Genomic DNA, 21,010 nt, shown 5'->3' with positions numbered 1-21,010 from the left:
GCTGCCCAACACCAGGGCAGTGAAATTCAATTATACCTGTTATTCAGACTGTTCATGTTGAATACGGGGATAAAACTTAACCCATTATACATTAAATCAGTGTCCAACAATCACAGCTGGACAGCTCAGTTAGTAAAGGAGCTATTTTCTCATTTTGTTTACACTTATAGACATCCTGAGGGCTGCATCTCACACATTAGTCCCCATAAAAGTTAAATACAGACTCAGTCGTGGATGAACAATGATTATATTGTAATCACAAAGGCTTCATGTAGTAGTTACATAGTTACTACAAAGTTATTACTGTGTAATTACACAAATTTGGTAAAAATACACCAATGCCCACGTTTACACACTTAAACACAAAGGTATATGCTAACACACAGTAATTACACACTATTACACCCCACATACACACTATATACAAACTAACATGCAAACATTCACTCCTACAAACACAGTCCATTCTCTCTTCACCACACACACACACACACACGCACACAGTATTTAAACAGCATGCACAGTATTTTCAACATTAGTTATTTGAATCAATGTACAGAGTCTTTAGGCGTCAAACCAATTTAAAGGTCTTACTAAGTGGTTTTAAAGTGTGTCTGATCTGCACTCACACATCTACTACTTTACACAGGTTTTTAAGAAACAGCGCTGAGACCATCACGAGCAGTGTTTACCACACCCACAACTGCAGCAACAGTCCACTGGACAGCCACAGCGGAGAGAAAGAGAGAGAGTTTTTATTGAATCTAAAACATCAAACTGTAACATACACACATCTTCCTGATCTTTTATGGGAATGTTTACATTTTTAAACCCAAATCTTTGATATCAGCATTCCTGCATGTCGAGCCACTGAAAGCCTTTTATTCCCTCTCTTAAACATTAATGTGAGGGTCTCTTTGGAACGACGCCAAAGAAGAACCAAAAGCTTTTCTTTCATTGCATCAGTCTAGAGAACCCAATCTGGAACCTTCATTTCTTATGGTCTATAGTATTAACCTATTTTAAAGACTTGGAGCTTTTATGTATTTATTGTGTCTAAGATGTTCCAACATCATATCTTATAAAGCTGTTTCAGGCCAAAGCTTTGTCTCTACATTTCTGTTTGTTTCTATAATAAAAACTATTCCATGCAGTCATGAGGATTCAGTCTTTTCTACACTCAGTAGGTTCAGTGTTTACAGGTTTGTTGTCTGTGCTGTTTCTTTGTAGTAATCCAGGTCATTGAATTGTCTAATAGCAGTGAGTGAAGGTGACTGACTGTGTAATTTACCTCTGAAGCTGTTTCTCCTGACAGGTGTGAATGTTTAGTGGTTATAAATCTGCCAGGAGTAAAGATGATATTATGGTATTGGACCCAGGGGTCCCAGTCCCAGTCCTGGTGACCACATGCTCTGGACATTTGTGTTTCCCCCACTGTAACACCTGCCACAGCCAATGAGGAGCTTTTTAGTTAGTTAATGAGTTGAATCAGATGTGCTATGACAGACGTTAATTGTACCTGACAAATAATGACTGACTGTACTAGTGTAATATGTGGGAGCGATAATGAAGTGGATGCATTTGCTGAGATAAGCGAGATACATAGAGAACTATGTACAGACATGACAAAAAAAGAATACAAGCTAAACACAAAAACAGAGACTAGGAAAAATAATGGAGGCTAGAACATTTGACACCAAACAAAACAATACAACGACCAAACAAAGACCAGCAGCCTAACCGGGGAAAACACAGGACTTAAATACAACAGGGTTAACAAGACACAGGTGGTTAACACAGCAGTTTACATTCAGGGGCAGGGTCTGGAAACAAGGGGGCCGGACCGGGAAGAAATAAAACAAGGAATCACATGGACAAGACCAAAACAAAACAAAAGCACATGGAGGACTGGGAGGGGCCAATCGTGACAGTAACCCGCAAAGGTGCGCAGCCCTGAAGTGCGCCAAAAACAAAAACAACAAAAAAACAAACACAGACACAAGAGACCAAAACCAGAGACAGAACTAGACAGGGACAGGAGCCGGGGCAAAAAGAGCAGGGACAGGATACGGGACACAAGGAACAGAAAACAGAACAAGCACAAGCAACAGGGCAGGCAAGGAAACAGGACCAGAGGCCCAGACAGGAGATAAGGCAGGACAGACAGCACAAGACCCAGGAACAGACAAACATGAACAGACCAAGGATGAAACAAGGGCCGGGAGGGAGGACGAGGAGGCACAACAGAAAATGATGCCAAATGAGGGATAACAGAAGGCACAACAGGATGAGGAAAACAAGAACAACACAACACAGACCAGGCAAAAGACAATGGAACAAGAACCAGAACAGACAGAAGCACAGGAACTGACACCGGGGACAGAAACAGAAGGAGAGACAGGAACAGGAACCACAACAGGAATGGGCACAGGCACAGACACAACAGCAGGGAACAAAACCAAACCAGCAACAAAGCAGGCAAAACATAGGACACTGTGGCAGACACAGGCAGAACAGGAGGCCCACGGGGAGCAGCAGACACAGGTGAGGGCGGGACAGATGGAAACAAAGGGGCTGCACCATCCTCTGAGGTATACGGGCCTGCAGCGATGTCCTAGGAGGCAGCTGGGCCTGCAGCAATGTCCTCAGAGATAAGGGGGCCTGCAGCGACATCCTCGGAGGCAGGCAGGCCTACAGCAATTTAGTTGGAGGCATGCGGGTCCGGAGGCACAACTACTAGTGTCGTTTCCCACGGTGCAGGTGTGCCATGGGGTGCGGACACAGGAACAGCTGTGCCATGGTTTGTGGCCATGGGAACGGCCGTGCTGTGGGTTGCGGCCATGGGAACAGCCATGCCGGCAGGTTGCAGCCACGGGAACAGGCGGCAATGGGATCAGGAACTCTGGTGGCGTCTACAACCCCAGAAACTGGAACAGGCTGGGCAGTGCCCACAATGCCGGAAATGGAATGCTGCAACAACCTGGAGGAACACAGAGAAACGGGACCCTCTCAGCCACTCCCAAGGCTCACCCAAGCTATAGGAAGCTCGAAGTGGCACTTGAGAATGAGCTGAGTGCCGTAAAATGGTTTCCTGCATGTTCCTTCCATCTAACCACGTCTTGCCCTACAGGTCGCTTCTCTTGCTGCATCCTTGGGCGGCTGGTCTTTCTGTAACGTGTGGAAGCGAAGATGAAGTGGACACGTGCTGAGATAAGTGAGATTTATCAGGGGCAGATCCATATTCAAGGTCTAGACAGTCCAGGGTCAAAGAGCCAACATGTAGAGAACTATGTACAAATATGACAAGAAGGAATACAGACTAAACACAAAAACAGAGACTTGGAAACATAACAGAGGCCAGAACACACCAAACAACACAATACAAAGACCAAACAAAGACCAGCAGCCTAACTGAGGAAAACACAGGACTTAAATACAACAGGTTTAACAAGACACAGGGGGTTAACACAGCAGGTTACAATCAGGGGCAGGGTCTGGAAACAAGGGGGCAGGACCGGGAAGAAATAAAACAAGGAATCACATGGGCAAGACCAAAACAAAACAAAAGTACATGGAGGACTGGGAGGGGCCAATCGTGATAACTAGAAATGTTCTATTTCACGGATTGACTGTATTATCAGGATGACCAGTAGTCATTGTCCTTGTTACAGCAGTAGATACAATCAAATAAATGGAAGAATATCTTGAGCACATTCACTTTAAATAGGCACAGTTTATATCAGGTGTTTATAATAACAATGTAGTCAAACATTAACAACACAAAAAGTAACTACTGGTAATGCTACACTGTCACAGATGGATTATAGCAGTGCAGCTCATGCAATTTCATGTGTGTTAACTTCTGTTCTAATTAATGTAGCTGCATGAGCCTATCTTGGTAGTAATAACAGCATATTGTCTTTTATGTAACTGCATGTGTGTAATAGGGTGAGGTTAATCACATTTTGGATGAACTGCTGTTTGTCCAACAGGACTTTTCTGATTACAGCAGATGTGGATTGTAAGAGTGTGTTGAGACTTCAGAACTCTGGTTACCATGTCACAGTGGAAGCCCTGCTGAGACCCCCATTGTTTATTCTACTGCCTCTCACTTAGCATGTAACCCCAATTTTGACCAGCAGGGGGTGATAGTTTTTTTTCTAGCTAAATGCTAAAAATTAGCACGCTGTACCAACTTCAACCGCAAGAGAGCAGTTTAACTCCATAGACTGCCACTGCAGAGGCGCCCGCAGAAGAAAGTCAGTCCACATTCAGTTACAGGGGAGACAAACTGTTCAGAGGTTCTTTCTCAGAAAGGTTGATAACAGCACTCTGAGAAGAAACTGTTAGCTGAGTGAGTGACAGTAGGAGATTATGGATGATGGAATATTATGGATGATGGAATATTATGGATGGTGGAATATTATGGATGGTGGAATATTACGGATGATGGTGAAATACCAGCCCAGCCTGTTTGACCAGTTGGAGTTTCTGTGTTGTTTGTAGTGCAGTGTAAAGGTTAAACCCTCATCTAGCTCTCCTGTCATGTTGGGCCAGTTTAAAGTGATCACACATGTATTTCACAATTTCTCCACATTCTTTCACACGTCCTTTACAGCTTTCTTGGCATTTAGCTCCCCTGAGATTTTTCACCTGGTCTCTAAAGAGTCAAAGAAATAAAAGCCACCCTTGTGGTTGAAGATGGAACATCACGCTAATTCTCACCTAATTCATCTCATTAATTTACACTTGATTCCCCTGAAGGGCAAGAAAGAAATATGTGTATTAAACTCTGCCGCCGCCTGCTGATCAAAACTGGTGTAACATGCCAAAAAAACATTAATATTGTAGACAGACTCAGTAACACACTGTCACCTTTTTCCCTCTTAACTCTCAGGGCTTCTATACTTTCTGCTCATGTGATTGATAGAATGATGTCAGTTTACTCAGTTAATATGTTCATTTTTACATAATCTTAGTAAGAAATTATTAGAATCTCAGAGGTCAAAGATCTTCACTGGTAGCCACAACAAAGATTTCTCAGTTTTATTGCCCCATCTGAGAGAAATGTATACAATGTGTGGTTCTGTAGATGGTAAACATGTCCATTATGTCAGGGGTGTCCAGTCTTACCCAGAAAGGGCCGCAGTGGCTACAGGATTTCAGTCCAAACAAGCTGGAGCTCAGCTGCTTCCACTCGTTTAATCAGCTGGTCTCAGTCTTCAAACCACTGATCAGGTGGTCTCCTGCTTTGTTGGAATGTAAACCTGCAGCCACTCCGGCCTTTTATGGATAAGATTGGACACCCCCGCATTATGTGTGAGGTGTTTATATCATTTGTCTTTAATGTGTTTTAAATTAACCCTGTAAAACCCAAATATAGAAAAAAGTGCAAAAAATGTTTTTCTTCTCTCTAATGATGTTAAAGGGGTCCTCTGATGCAGAAACTGAAGTGTTACCAAATTTTTTATGTTTTAGTAAGTTTTTACAGAAATGTTGCAATATTGCAACATCGGGCCTAGATAGGAGCAGAATTTGTGTATTTACACTCACGCAGGAGACCTGCTGGTCTATGTGTGTGTTGATGCCCAGGAATGGATTCACAGAGGAAACCATAGAGCTGTTAACAGTGGGGGGAGGGTTACATCTGAGCTCCATCACCATCTCTACAGTCTTTAGTGTGATCATAATCATTGTCTGCATATATAAAGTGGACGGATAAAAATCAATGTCAGCATTGCCATGTTTGCTCAGTGAAAGAGGGGCTCAGCACTAAAAGATTCATTAATCAAACTAAAGAGAGGGAGAGACAAATACAACTTACGGTACAAACACTGCACATTTTATCGAAGTAGATTTAAATAAAATGGTTTTTATTCTTCCACTCAGCCCAGTTCTCATTCATTCATGGTCTTTCAGCACAGAGACTCATTTGAGAGAAGTGGTATTTGTCATTTTGTTGTGTTTCTTGAACTGGACTACTCCTATGAATGTGTGTCTGCTTGTGTCAGTTTAAAGAAGCAATATAAGAATCTGTCGCTGGGGTTGAGGTCATGGCCTTAAAGGAAATGACATCATTTCCAGACCTCAATGTGTCAAGTTACCACGCCTTCATATTCTAACACTAGAACGTGAGCACACTCTGAACTGAGAGCTGCTTTAAGAGCTAAAACCTTCTAATGTGAGTTTGATTTGGCTGTAAACGTGTAGAATGACACATCATTATTTCTAACATACGTTCTTACAAACAGAATTAAAGACTTGATTCATTATTTACTTTGAAACACTTAAGAGAAAAGATTAATGTTGTAATCAATGGAAATATTACAGGCTTTAAAGTCGCAGTACAGAATCTCCTTTCAAGAGAAAGACAAGGAGAGATGATCCCTCATGACATGACACATCACAGCTGCTGCTGTGGAAGCAGATCTAGACCTCACCCTGTTCTTCAGATGATCTGGGGGTGTTTATTCTATCAGCTGGGTAACACTGTACTGAGATCAGCTCTGATAAACACACCAGTGTTCATTACTGCTTCATACAGAAATTATGAAGGTGTAATTAAGAAATGGAACTAGTTGAAGTCCGACGTCACTACATATATAATGTTAAATAATTTAATATTAAACACTGATAGATTATTCAGACTTTACAGAAGTTAAAGATAAAGTTCATCTCTTGCACCTAAGAAGGTCACTTGCCGTCTCTGACAGAAGGAAGTATGTAAATGAACCTGACCTTGTCAACTGAGCACAGTAGCTTAAACGTGTTAACCACACGTAGTTGAACATCTCAGTTCTGTCTCTGTTCTCTTCATTTATCATCTGGACTTTGCAGACAAGCCTCGTTACTGAAAGGTAAGATGTTTTCTTTAATTCAGAATATTGGTTATAGTTTAGTAGAGAGATGTTTACACGCAATACCCCATAATGACAAATGAAAAAAGTTTGCTTGAGTGTTTTGCAAATGTATTAAAAATAAAAAAACAAACAAAAAAATCACATGAACATAAATATTCACAGCCTTTGCCATGGCACTCATAATTGAGCTCAGGTGCCTTCTGTTTCCACTGATCATCCTTCAGATAATAGAGCTGGATAATAATGGTGGTCACACAAAATATTGACACTCATTTGGACACGACTCACTTGTGTTGCCAGCTATTTAGACATTAATTGCTGTGTGTTGAGTTCTTTTCAGAGGTCAGTAAATCTGTACTGCTATACAAGCTGTACAATGACCACGTTAAGTTATATTCATGGTTCATTTCTACAGTGTTGTCCCATAAAAATCTATGTTATAATAGCATCTGTCTGAAGCTAGGAGTGTGAACAGTCTGTGCTGGGGCTGTGTGCTGTCCCTGATGATGTTGTGGGCCCTCCTGATGACCCTGGCATGATAAATGTCCTGTAGTGAGGGGAAGGCTGCTCCTGAGGTGCTGAGGTTTTGGGTGGCATGCCAAATTTCCTCAGCTTTCTCAGAAAGTACAGTTGCTGCTGGGACCCGCTGATAACGAGATATGTGTTGTGAGACCAGGTGAGATTGTCACTGATGTGGATGCCGAGGTGCTTTCCTGAGAGTTTGTGTGGGATGACCATGTTAACTTCTGAGCTGTAGTTGATGAAGAGCATTCTGACATACGTGTCCTTTTCCTCAAGGTGTGTGAGGGCTGTGTGAAGGGCTGTGTTCACTGCGTCATCTGTGGACGATGGTATGACAACAGAAGAGAGTCTATAATGTTTGGAATAGTCTCCTGTATGTCAGTCATGACTCTTCTCTTGAAGCACTTAATCACGATTGGGTGATTGAGTGCATCGGGTATAGGCAAGTCACAACGCTTTTCTTTGGGAGGGGTATGATGGTGGTGGTCTTGAAGCAGGATGGTACAAAAGCTTACGCAAGGGAGAGATTGAATATGTCCACACACATCAGCCAGTTCTGATGAGCAAACCCTGAGTGCACGCCCGGGGATGTTGTCTGGGCCAGCTGCTCTCCGTGGGTTTATTCTCCTCAAGGTCCTGCACTCGTCCACTGATGTTACAGTGAGTGATGTGTTCTGTGTGGCCATAGTGTCTCTCGGTCGGCCAGGGTTGAGGGCCTCAAAGCGAGCATAAAACTCATTTAGCTCATCAGGTAGTGTGGTTTGGCTGGTTGTGACCACCCTGCTCTTCTGCTGGTAGTGGGTGATGTGCTGTTGTCCTTACCACATGTGCCAGGAGTCCATAGTGGTGTAGTAGCCCTCCAGCTTCAGCCTGTACTGTCTCTTGGCCTCTTTGATAGATCTACGCAGGTCATATCTGGCCCTTTTGTAATATTCTGTGTTGCCTAACAGAAATGCAGCATGGCGGGCACATAGCATGGACCGAACTTCACCATTTATCCAGGGTTTCTGGTTGGGATAGTTTCTGCAGCGCCTTGTAGGGACAATGCTTTCAAGGCAGCTGCTGACGTAGCCTGTTACCCCAGAAGCATAGTCATCTAGATCAACAGTACAGTCCTCATTCATAGCAGCAGTTCTGAACACATCCCAGTCTGTACTGTCAAAGCCGTCCTGAAGTCAGTTCCTTCATTCCACACTTTGATAGTCTTAGTCACTGGAAGTGCTTGCTGGAGGAGTTGTCTGTATGCTGTGTAGAGGAACACGGAGATGTGGTCGGACTGCCCGAAGTGCAACTTCTACCCACTCGCTCAGCTCCTCCTCTTCCATTCATCTCTCTGTACCTTCTGTTCGTCTGAGGACCATGGGGAGCAGAGCTTTCAGCCGCTCTGCTCCCAAACTCTGGAACTCCCTCCCACCTGACATCTGTAACATTGACTCTTTTCCTCTTTTCAAATCCAGTCTTAAAACTTACCTGTTCAAAATAGCCTACTCTCTCTGTTGATGTTTTTTTTTTTAAAACCCTACATTTTGTACAGTGTCCTTGAGTGTCGAGAAAAAATTTAAATTAAAAATATTATTATTATTATTGCGGCCAAGGCATGGACCTGTAGGCCCCCCTCACGTTGCTGTAGATATGGTGGAGTATGTTAGTCTCCCTCATTGGAAATCTCACCTGCTGATGGGGAACTTGGGGAGGACAGTCCTCAGGTTGCAGTAGTTGAAGTCGCCGGCAACAATTAACGCGGCGTCCAGGTGCACGGTCTCTTGTTTACTAATGGCGTCATGCAGCAGCCCTAGCACCGTGGCAGAGTTTGCATGTGGCGGGATGTAAACAGCCAGAATAAACACAGAACTGAACTCTTTTGGCAGATAAAAGGACCATCAGCAGCACTTCACCATCAGCAGCTCTAATTCCGCTGAACAATGTTTTTGGACAGTCATTATGTCTGGACTCCACCTGTTGTTCATGTAGATGCAGACACCGCTGCCTTTGTCCTTCCCTGATGCTGCCGTGACGTCTCTGCAGTGGACGGAGTGCGTTTCTAACTGGATCACTGAGTCTGGCGTGCTCTCAGAGAGCCAGGCTTCTGTGAGAATAAGAGCACAGCTCTCTCTGAACTCACGCTGAGTTGTTATTCTGGTTCTCAGCTCATTTTCAAGGGAACGAACATTAGCTAACAACAGGATAGCTAGCGGTGACCATGTAGCCCTACCCTTTAGCCCTTGTATGTAGCCCACCTCTCTTGCCCTGATTTTGTCCGTTCTGTTGCTCTGGGCTGCTGGGCCTTGCCAGCTGGTGGTGGTGGAGTACGAGCATAAAAGTTGAAGTCAGAAAGTCTAAAGGTAAGTTCATGATGAAATTTACCAATCTCTTGACTGCACTAGCTGTTCTGTAGGTTGACTGTACATTTAAAATAAATACTAAAGTTGAAATAAATAATAAACAGCATTGGCTGCAGGAGGAACACACAAAGACGTCTGCCACAGTGGGCACCATCTTGATGTGTTCATTTTGAGATTCCTGTATGAAACTAATCTGTTACAATGGTCTGATGATGCAGCTCCATTACTTTCCTCTGCCAGCTTTATAGTCAATAAACTAAAGTTTAAACAGCTACAGAAAACAAAAATATACACATTGCACCACAGTTCTGAAGTGCCACACCTGCTTCCAGCTCAGCTGGAACTATAGCCAACCTTGCCACTTCGGACTGCAATTCCCAGAATCCCTCACTCCCTTGTCGGACACAGGACTCTACCATTTGCACGTGACTCTCCTGACGTCTGATGACTTGCACTTGTTCCTTGATGTTCCTTGAATATAAACCGAGGCTTCAGCACAGGGTCTTTGCAAAGTATCATCACTGTTTGTTCTGCACACTGAGTCTTATCTCTTGTTCGTTATTGCCTTGCGTTTGACCTGTGCTTCATTTTTGACTTTGATATTTGCCTCACGCTGTTGCTTTGTTATGACTTGCTGGTTTTTAGACTTTTCTGGTACAGGGCTTACTTTGCATTTGCACTGTGTTTTTCTTTTAATATGATCTGTTGTTGTGCACTGAAATGTACTCCAGGCTTTCCCAAAAAGAGACAAATGAGACAAAAAAAAAAAAAAACAGCCAAAAATCTTTTATTTATTTTCAAGTTTTATTGAAACCTGAAAGTGGAGATATAATTAATTTTCATGAATCTAAACACATTTACACACTCTAAACTTTATATATCTACATGTTATAAATGCATGGGCCTACATTCTCTCTCACCTCCAATGTGCAAATGATAAGTGGACAGCACAGAGATGTTAAACATGTGGTTATACACGTTTAACTGTAAACTGCTGCTCTGAACAGAAATGGCCAGCTTCATTTAAATGATGTTTCCTCTTACAGGATGCATGTGACTTTCTTAGTTGCAGCAAGACATGCAAAACTTTAAGCTTCTGCAACTGGATTTTCTCTGAATAATGTCGTTTTCTTTTCATGCACAATATTAAATTCATTTTATATTAAACATGTAAAGATGCAGGACCAGTTCCTACTCTGTATGTATCTGTATACTGTATGTATGTATCTGTATACTCTATGTATTACTGGTGTGTTTATCAGAGCTGATCTCAGTACAGTGTTACCCAGCTGATAGAATAAACACCATCAGATCATCTGAAGAACACAGTGACTGATGTGAACACATCATATAATCATTGATACCCTCTTCAACACAGCGCACATCTACTGATGTCACAGTGAGCTATGTGTTCTGTGTGGTCTCCTTAGTTCAGGCGTGGTGAGATATAAACAAACAGTCAGAATAAACACAGCACTGAACTCAGATAGAAGGGTCTGCACTTCACCATCAGCAGCTCTAGGCTCTAAGCTCTGTTTTTCAACAGTCGTTACATCTGAACACCACCTGTTGTTCACATAGATGCAGACAACACCGACTTTGTTCTTCCCTGACTCTGCTGTGACATCCCTGCAGTGGACGGAGTGTGTTTCTAACTGGATCACTGAGTCTGGCGTGCTCTCAGAGAGCCAGGTTTCTGTGAGAATAAGAGCACAGCTCTCTCTGATCTCACGCTGAGTTGTTATTCTGGTTCTCAGCTCATTTTCAAGGGAACGAACATTAGCTAACAACAGGATAGCTAGCGGTGACCGTGTAGCCCTAGTCTTTAGCCCAGCATGTAGCCCACCTCTCTTGCCCTGCTTCTGCTTTGGCCGTTCTGTTGCTCTGTGCTGCTGGACCTTGCTGGCTGGTGGTGGTGGAGTATGAGTGTAAAAGTAAGTTGAAGTCAGAAAGTCTAAAGGAAAGTACACGATGAGCTTTACTGATCTCTAGGAGCACCACTCTACTGTACTAACTGTTCTGTAGGTATACTGTACATTTAAAATAAATACTAAAGTTAAAATAAATAATAAACAGCATTGGTTGCAGGAGGAACACACAGATGTCTTCAAAGGTGAGCACCATCATTATCTCCAAGATGCTCCATGTAGCTCTACAATAACTTCACCCTATTTAGAAGCTGCAGGTCATAAATACTCTGAGATGTTTAAGTAAATTCTATTAATATGCAGCTGTCTTCATAATATAATAAGCTTTTCTAGCTCAGTCAATTCATCAAACCACACAGTTACTGAAAATATAAGAACTGATTAAATAAAACACAGGCTTCAGTTTCACATCAGCAATAAAAAGTATTGAACCTCTTAAGGAAGATGAAGATCTGGAAACATTTCATTTAATAATGTCATTAATGAATAAACTCTTCCAGGCTGCTGTGATGAGGTCATTGACAACGGCGGCTCCTCCTCTTCCTCTGGTCTTTCTGCTCATGACTGCTGGTGAGTCAGTGTTTGTTGTGGTTCGTGGTTTCTCTCAGAATCAGCTCAGTGGTGTTGAGTAGCTGCTGGAGTTGGAGAGGAGAGAAGTGAAGCTGTAAGCTACAGTAACTCTGACTGTCTTATGGGCTCCAGACTCTGTAATCAGCTCTTTCATGCATCATATGTTTCAGGAGCTTTTGGAACAGAGTGGAGTGTGAAGTACAACCAACAGGAAATCTGTGCTTTAAAAGGATCCACAGTGTTTATGAACGGAACTTTTAGTCACCCAGAAGGTCTCACAGTGACAGAGAAGTTCTGGTTCATACACGCAGTTCCAGGGGTGGAGCCGACTGATCTGAGTAAAGAGTCAGATTATTCAGGCAGAGTCGAGTGTTTAACTGATGATCAGAAACACTTCTCCCTCAAACTGAGTGATGTAGTGAAGAAGGATGAACATCAGTTCCGCTTCAGAATCATAACAAATGAAGAAAAAGGAAGATGGACAGGTGAACCTGGAGTTCAGCTCAGAGTTACAGGTGAGTTAATCATCTCATTGTCCAGCTATAAGACACAGCTCTGGATTCAGAGTAATGTTTATTCATGACTGCTCTGAATATTCATGTTGTTTTATCATCATTGATTTTATTAATCTGCTCTAATGATGTTCAGCTTTTGTTCTGATTCACTCCTACATCATTTATTCTGCTCTTCCACCTTCATATCTGCTTATTTTGACCCTATGCCAAAATTGTCATTTCCTAACCTGGCTGCATTATTATTTAACTATAAATTCTAAGAAAAAACTTTCAGTAAATGTGACCCCCCCCCTCCCAAAAAAAGTAAATAAATAAATAAAAAAGTTAAAAATAAATAAAATCACTGTAAGTATAAAACTGTCTTGTGATAGAAGAAAAGAGATTAAGTTTTTCTCAAAATTGAGCACTGAGCTTGATTTTCTAATAAAAAGTGAAGCTCCCCAGTTTAGAAGCAGAATAACAGAAAGGGTCTCACAGAGTTTTCTATATTTTACAGAAGATCACTATGTGAAGATCTGAGATCACATAGTGGAACATAAATAGACAGATATTGTGTGATGTCAGCAGTTCTTTAAAGGCATATTGAAACTTATAAACCAGTAAAAGAACAGTCAGTGTAGCTCTTTTAAAACAGGAGTGATATGATCTCTCTTCACTCATTTTCTTATGATCTGTGCTGCTGCATTTTGTATGAGTTATAGAGAATATACTGTTTTCTTGGGGAGCCCTGTAAGAAGAGCACTACAGTAAATCAACTGTACTTGTAGCAACGCCATTAACAAGTTTCTCTGTATTGATTGGAACCTGCGGAACTTTAGGAATATATTAATGCCCTAAAGGCCCTAAAACTGAACCTGATGGGACTCCACAATAAATGTTTTTTTATAAATAGTGTGAACTGTCTATTAAATAAATATGATGTAAACCACTGTAAAACTGCACCCAAGAGACCTATCAAGTATTCAAAATAGTGAATTACAAAATTAAATGACTTTTCTGTGTAATTTTAGACTGTTCCTATATTGCTTAGTTCATTGAAACCACAAGGCAAAGAGTTGTTTGAGGTTTTAAATTGTGCAATAAATAAATTAATGAATTAAATTGGAGCTACAGGACTTTTACCTGACAATCATAATAAATAAATATGTACCCAACTATTTAAACACATTTAGCCCTGTTTTGATTGTTCACTCATTGGGCTAAAAACTAATTCCAATCAAATCTGATTGAAAAATAATGCAATGACAAAAATAAAAAATAATATTGAGACTTCTAATAACTGTGTAAACAGCAATATTTGTACTGAAGTACACAAATCTTTTATGTGTACATTAATATAATTACATACTTATATATTATATACTTATATATTACATATTTCATACCTCTGATACAGTAAAAAGCTCCATCTCTACCATTTCAAGAATTTCTCTCTTTTTAACATAAAAATGCAAGAGTAATGCAATAATCCTTTTAATATGTAATGACGCAAGATTCATACTACAAGCCCAATTCCAATGAAACTGGAACGTTGTGTAAAACATAAATAAAAACAGAATATGAAGATTTGCAAATCGTTTTCAACCTATATTCAATTGAATTCACTACAAAGACAAGATATTTAATGTTCAAACGGATAAACTTTATTGTTTTTTTTTTTTTAATATTCACTCATTTTGAATTTGATGCCTGCAACATGTTCCAAAGAAGTTGGGACAGGGGCGTGTTTACCACTGTGTTACATCACCTTTCCTTTTAACACTCAATAAACGTTTGGGAACTGAGGACACTAATTGTTGAAGCTTTGTAGGTGGAATTCTTTCCCATTCTTGCTTGATGTACAGCTTCAGTTGCTCAGCAGTCCGGGGTCTCCGCTGTCGTATTTTGAGCTTCATAATGCGCCACATATTTTCAATGGGAGACCGGTCTGGACTGCAGGCAGGCCAGTCTAGTACCCGCACTCTTTTACTACAAAGCCACGCTGTTGTAATACATGCAGAATGTGGCTTGGCGTCGTCTTGCTGAAATAAGCAGGACATCCCTGAAAAAGACGCTGCTTGGATGGCAGCAGAAGTTGCTCCAAACCTGTATGTACCTTTCAGCATTAATGGGGCCTTCACAGATGTGCAGGTTACCCATGCCATGGGCACTAATACACCCCCACACCATCAGAGATGCTGGCTTTTGAACTTTGCGCTGATAACAATCCAGACAGTCCTTTTCCTCTTTGGCCTGGAGGACACGACGTCCCCGATTTCCAAAAACAGTGTGAAACGTGGACGCGTCAAACCACAGGACACTTTTCCACTCTGCGTCAGTCCATCTCAGATGAGCTTGGGCCCAGAGAAGCCGGCAGCGTTTCTGGGTGGTGTTGATATCTGGCTTCCGCTTTGCATGGTAGAGTTTTAACTTGCACTTGTAGATGGAGCGATGAACTGAGTTCAGTGACAGTGGTTTTCTGAAGTGTTCCTGAGCCCATGTGGGAATATCCGTTACAGAATGATGTGGGTTTTTAATGCAGTGCCGTCTGAAGGATGGAAGGTCACGGGCATTCAGTGTTGGTTTTCTGCCTTGCCGCTTACCTGCAGAGATTTCTCCAGATCTTTTGATGATATTATGGACTGTAGATGATGAAATCCCTAAATTCCTTGCAATTGCACGTTGAGAAATGTTGTTCTTAAGCTGTTGGACTATTTGCTCATGCAATTGTTCACAAAGTGGTGACCCTCTTGTGGTGAAGTGGTGAAGCCCCACCCTTGCTTGTGAAGGACTGAGCCTTTCAGGGATGCTCCCTTTATACCCAATCATGATACTCACCTGTTTCCAATTAACCTGTTCACCTGTGGAATGTTCCTCAACTTTCCCTCAAATTTCCCAGTCTTTTGTTGTCCCTGTCCCAACTTCTTTGGAACGTGTTGCAGGCATCAAATTCACCATGAGTGAATATTTGCAAAAACCAATAAAGTTTATCCATTTGAACGTTAAATATCTTGTCTTTGTATTCAATAGAATATCAGTTGAAAAGGATTTGCAAATCATCGTATTCTGTTTTTATTTATGTTTTATACAACATCCCAACTTCATTGGAATTGGTGTTGTATTAAAAAAAGGTAAAATTCAGTAAAATGTATTTTCCTAAGTTTGAGAAAGAGAATCAGAACAAAGGCTGTGATAATACTGCAGTATTATCTCAGCAAAAACAAAAAACACAATGACACCACAATTTTCCCTTCTAATCTGATGTTTCTCTTATTGTCTTAGAGCTCCATGTAGAAGCTCCTGAAGAAGTGACCGAGGGACAAACAGCAGATCTGACATGTAAGACCACCTGCAGTCTGACTGACCCAACATTCATCTGGTACAAAAATGGACGTCCTTTAACCACAAAGACCATCAAGAACAACCAGCTCCACCTGCAGATGATCAGCAGTGAGGATGCAGGCAGTTATAGCTGTGTTGTAGGAGGATCTCAACACCTCCACTCTACTGCTCACAGCCTCAGAGTCAGATGTGAGTTTAACTCATTTTTTTAAAAGCAAAACAACAACAACAACAAAGGAAAACAAAGAGGGTCTCAGTGTCCATCAGTCCCTCTGGTGAAATACACATGCCAGAGTCGGAATGATCATGGAGAGAGATCTACTGCTGTGCAGATTAATGTTCTTTGTCAGCTTCTTATGATTGTTTTATGCTGTATTAGATGATTTGAGGAAACCCCGAAATCACAAAGATCATTATCATTTTTATCTTGTCTGTTGTAGATCCTCCAAAGAACATCTCAGTATCCATCAATCCCTCTGGTGAAATAGTGGAGGGCAGTTCAGTGACTCTGACCTGCAGCAGTGATGCAAACCCACCTGTGAAGAACTACACCTGGTTTAAAGAAGGTGAAACCTCACCTGTGGGATCTGGACAGAATTACAGCATCATCAGCATCACTGCTGACCACACTGGACTGTACTACTGTGTAGCTCAGAATGATCATGGAGCTGAGAGGTCAGCTGGAGTGCCGGTCTTTTTTAAAGGTGAGAGACAAGATTAACTGTTTTAGTTCAACGTTTGATCTCTTTTGTATTTTATTTTATTATTCTGTTCATATTTTAATATTTATTAATTTATTCAATTGTTTATTAGCCTCATAAATCTCAGTAATCTGAAAGTTCTCTTTACAGGCTACCCCCTGATTCTGTATGTAGCTGTTGGAGTCGGAGTTTGCATGATTACAGTTTTTCTCACTGTAGTTTTGTGGAGGAGGTAAAATATTTTTAAAAATACATTATTTTTCATAATCTGTTTATTTGCCAAGGCTAAATGTTCCTCTCTGTGTCTCAAATGTTATTTTTTATTGATTGGTTTATTGCAGATCTTCTGAGAGCAGGAGAAACAGGCAGGACAGAAATACAGATCAAACAATCTATGCGGTGAGCTCTAGATATCAGGATCCTTTCCTGCTTAATCCAGTGGTGGGCCTGCAGTGGTCAGATGTGACTGACTACTGTAAAGTTTGATGTTTATCAGTGTATCTGCTCATGTTCTCAAACTCTCTGTCCTGCAGAATGAAGGCCAAACAGACCACAGCGCCCATCCACCCCCTGAAGATGAGTCCAGTGTATACGCGAATGTTGCTGTGAGTTCTAGCCATTAATTCTTATTACACTCTTACAGTCCATTCACAGTTTTAGAGCCCTGAGAATCTAGATAGCAAGTAACAGAACAGTCTGACACCGTGTCCAAGACTGAGGCCTCTGTGTCCGAGCGAGAGGACTCTGCCATTCCACCTCTAAACTGGAGGCAGGGAACTCCCGGATTTATACAACCAATTTAGTGAACAGTGTGGAGAGACACTGCCAGAGAGCTGGAGGTTAGAACTGACCACTGGTTTTGTGTCACTGATTGATAACGATGGTTAGTTAGGTAAGGAGACCTAACAGAAATGAGCAGATACAACCAAGCTGCCCAACACCAGAGCAGTGAAATTCAATTATACCTGCTATTCAGACGATTCATGTTAAATATGGGGATAAAACTTAACCCATTATACATTAAATCAGTGTCCAACAATCACAGCTGGACAGCTCAGTTAGTAAAGGAGCTATTTTCTCATTTTGTTTACACTTATAGACGTCCTGAGGGCTGCATCTCACACATTAGTCCCCATAAAAGTTAAATACAGACTCAATCGTGGATGAACAATGATTATATTATAATCAAAAAGGATTCATGTAGTAGTTACATAGTTACTACAAAGTTATTACTGTGTAATTACCCAAATTTGGTAAAAATACACCAATACCCACGTTTACACACTTAACCACAAAGGTACATGCTAACACACAGTAATTACACACTATTACACCCCACATACACACTATATACAAACTAACATGCAAACATTCACTCCTACAAACACAGTGCATTCTCTCTTCACCACACACACACACACACACACACACACACACACACACACACACACTCTCTGCCTCTATTTCTCACTCTTATTCTCTCACATGCACACACCCATTCACACTCACTCACTCATTCACACATACTGTCACACACACACACACACACACACACACACATACACACACAGTATTTAAACAGCATGCACAGTATTTTCAACATTAGTTAGTAGAATCAATGTACAGAGTCTTTAGGCATCAAACCAATTTAAAGGTGTTACTAAGTGGTTTTAAAGTGTGTCTGATCTGCACTAACACATCTACTACTTTACACAGGTTTTTAAGAAGCAGCGCTGAGACCATCACCAGCAGTGTTTACCACACCCACAACTGCAGCAACAATCCACTGGACAGCCACAGCTGAGAGAAAGAGAGAGAGTTTTTATTGAATCTAAAACATCAAACTGTAACATACACGCATCTTCCTGATCTTTTATGGGAATGTTTACATTTTTAAACCCAAATCTTTGATATCAGCATTCCTGCATGTCAAGTCACTGAAAGCCTTTTATTCCCTCTCGTAAACATTAATGTGAGGGTCTCTTTGGAACGACGCCAAAGAAGAACCAAAAGCATTTCTTTCATTGCATCAGTCCAGAGAACCCAATCTGGAACCTTCATTTTTCATGGTCTATAGTATGAACCTATTTTAAAGACTTGGAGCTTTTATGTATTTATTGTTTCTAAGATGTTCCACCATCATATCTTATAAAGCTGTGTCAGGCCAAAGCTTTGTCTCTACATTTCTGTTTGTTTCTATAATAAAAACTATTCCATGCAGTCATGAGGATTCAGTCTTTTCTACACTCAGTAGGTTCAGTGTTTACAGGTTTGTTGTCTGTGCTGTTTCTTTGTAGTAATCCAGGTCATTAAATTGTCTAATAGCAGTGAGTGAAGGTGACTGACTGTGTAATTTACCTCTGAAGCTGTTTCTCCTGACAGGTGTGAATGTTTAGTGGTTATAAATCTGCCAGGAGTAAAGATGATATTATGGTATTGGACCCAGGGGTCCCAGTCTCAGTCCTGGAGACCACATGCTCTGGACATTTGTGTTTCCCCCACTGTAACACCTGCCACAGCCAATGAGGAGCTTGTTAGTTAGTTAATGAGTTGAATCAGATGAGCTTTGATAGACGTTAGTTGAACCTGACAAAAAGTCACTGACTGCACTAGAAATGTTCATTTTCACTGATTAACTCTATTATCAGGATCAACAGTAGACATCGTCCTTGTAACAGCAGTAGATCCAATCAAATAGGTGGAATAGCTGAGTAGCTGCATAACTGGGTAGTAATAACATCATATTGTCTTTGATGTAACTGCATGTGTGTAATTGGGTGAGGTTAATCACATTTTGGATGAACTGCTGTTTGTCCAGCAGGACTTTTCTGATAACAGCAGATGTAGATTGTAAGAGTTCGCTGCTCTACACATGAAGTGCCAACGATCCTAACATTACACTAGTTGTAAGCTTGTATTATGAAGTGGTAACTTATTAATCGGTCATCAATCTGTTGATGAACTTAAACAGTTGAAGAACATTGCTAATCTAGTTTGTGTTCAATGTGAGACCAAATATTCACTGTAGGGTTCAAACCCTTATAATCCCAGTCTTAGTACACACTTAGGTTTGTTTTTCAGTAACTACAGGGACTTCAGTGTAAACTGGTTGAGCTGTTCTTTGGTTAAAGAGGTGTGTAATAAAACTGGGGTCCCTGAACATTTAAGGGGTTAAATGTATCAGTATTTTGTCTTGGTTTATGTTTTGAGGAGAAATGTAGTTATTTAGGTCCAGTGAAATTACTCAGTCAAAACTCAAACTCAAAACTCAGTTAAAACCACTCAATGGGAAGATGGCTGACTAAACATATGGCTGGGTATAAATTGCAAGCAACAGTTGAAAAGGGAGAACCACAAACAACTTAGTAGCTTCAACCGTTTACTATCACCAAACCAGCTGTTTTGTTTTGTTTATACGTACATATACAATATATACAGAAACAAAGTGACCAAGAAAACAAAACAAGAGCTGGACCATGGACGGCACCAAAAGAAAGAACATAACAAAAGAAAACCAACCTTAAACTAACTAAACCAAAAATACTCTTACCTTAAATAAATAAAAAAAAACAAATAACTAAATACTCTAAACCTACTCTAATAATTCAAAACATACACAGGATGGTGCCCGCCCCTTACCTAATGTGTCTATACAATTATAGGCCTACATGAATATGAGCAGGAACAGCTCCTTCAGAGGCTGAGCCCACACCTGCAAAACATGCAAAAACTGTCCACGTGCATGCGCACGTAACACTTAGCATGTAACCCTAATTTTGACCAGCAGGGGGTGACAGTTTTTTTTTCTAGCTAAATGATTTAGCACGCTGTACCAACTTCAACCACAAGAGAGCAGTTTAACTCCACAGACTGCCACTGCAGAGGCGCCCGCAGAAGAAAGTCAGTCCACATTCAGTTACAGGGGAGACAAACTGTTCAGAGGTTCTTTCTCAGAAAGGTTGATAACAGCACTCTGAGAAGAAACTGTTAGATGAGTAAGTGACAGTAGGAGATTATGGACGATGGAATATTATGGATGATGGAATATTATGGATGATAGAATATTATGGACGATGGAATATTATGGATGGTGGGATATTATGGACGATGGAATATTATGGATGGTGGGATATTACGGATGATGGTGAAATACCAGCCCAGCCTGTTTGACCAGTTGGAGTTTCTGTGTTGTTTGTAGTGCAGTGTAAAGGTTAAACCCTCGTCTAGCTCACCTGTCGTGTTGGGCCAGTT

The 21,010-nt window shown here is 41.1% G+C and overlaps 1 protein-coding gene across 3 annotated transcripts in view; it reads left to right on the top strand.

Moving 5' to 3' along the window:
- The window catches only part of LOC108415986 (B-cell receptor CD22-like), a 29,588-nt gene extending 10,605 nt beyond the window's left edge, over positions 1–18,983 (top strand). The window contains exons 1-9 of one of the 3 annotated variants that reach the window (XM_037543487.1): positions 6,836–6,857; positions 12,153–12,222; positions 12,393–12,737; positions 15,999–16,247; positions 16,499–16,762; positions 16,910–16,991; positions 17,101–17,158; positions 17,293–17,364; positions 18,476–18,983. In XM_037543487.1, coding sequence (XP_037399384.1) covers positions 12,162–12,222; positions 12,393–12,737; positions 15,999–16,247; positions 16,499–16,762; positions 16,910–16,991; positions 17,101–17,158; positions 17,293–17,364; positions 18,476–18,496 — 1,152 coding nt within the window. In that variant the 5' untranslated portion in view covers positions 6,836–6,857; positions 12,153–12,161 and the 3' untranslated portion in view covers positions 18,497–18,983. Of the gene's footprint in view, positions 1–6,835; positions 6,858–12,152; positions 12,223–12,392; positions 12,738–15,998; positions 16,248–16,498; positions 16,763–16,897; positions 16,992–17,100; positions 17,159–17,292; positions 17,365–18,475 lie in introns of those variants that run through there. The other 2 variants (XM_037543486.1, XM_037543488.1) reach the window with 2 other exon arrangements.
- The last annotated feature ends 2,027 nt before the right edge of the window (positions 18,984–21,010 follow it).

The sequence above is a fragment of the Pygocentrus nattereri genome, chromosome 12 (genome assembly GCF_015220715.1).
Source record: "Pygocentrus nattereri isolate fPygNat1 chromosome 12, fPygNat1.pri, whole genome shotgun sequence".
Lineage (NCBI taxonomy): Eukaryota > Metazoa > Chordata > Actinopteri > Characiformes > Serrasalmidae > Pygocentrus > Pygocentrus nattereri.
The sequence above is the reverse complement of the archived record's forward strand: the minus strand, read 5'-3'. Positions and strand labels throughout refer to the sequence as shown.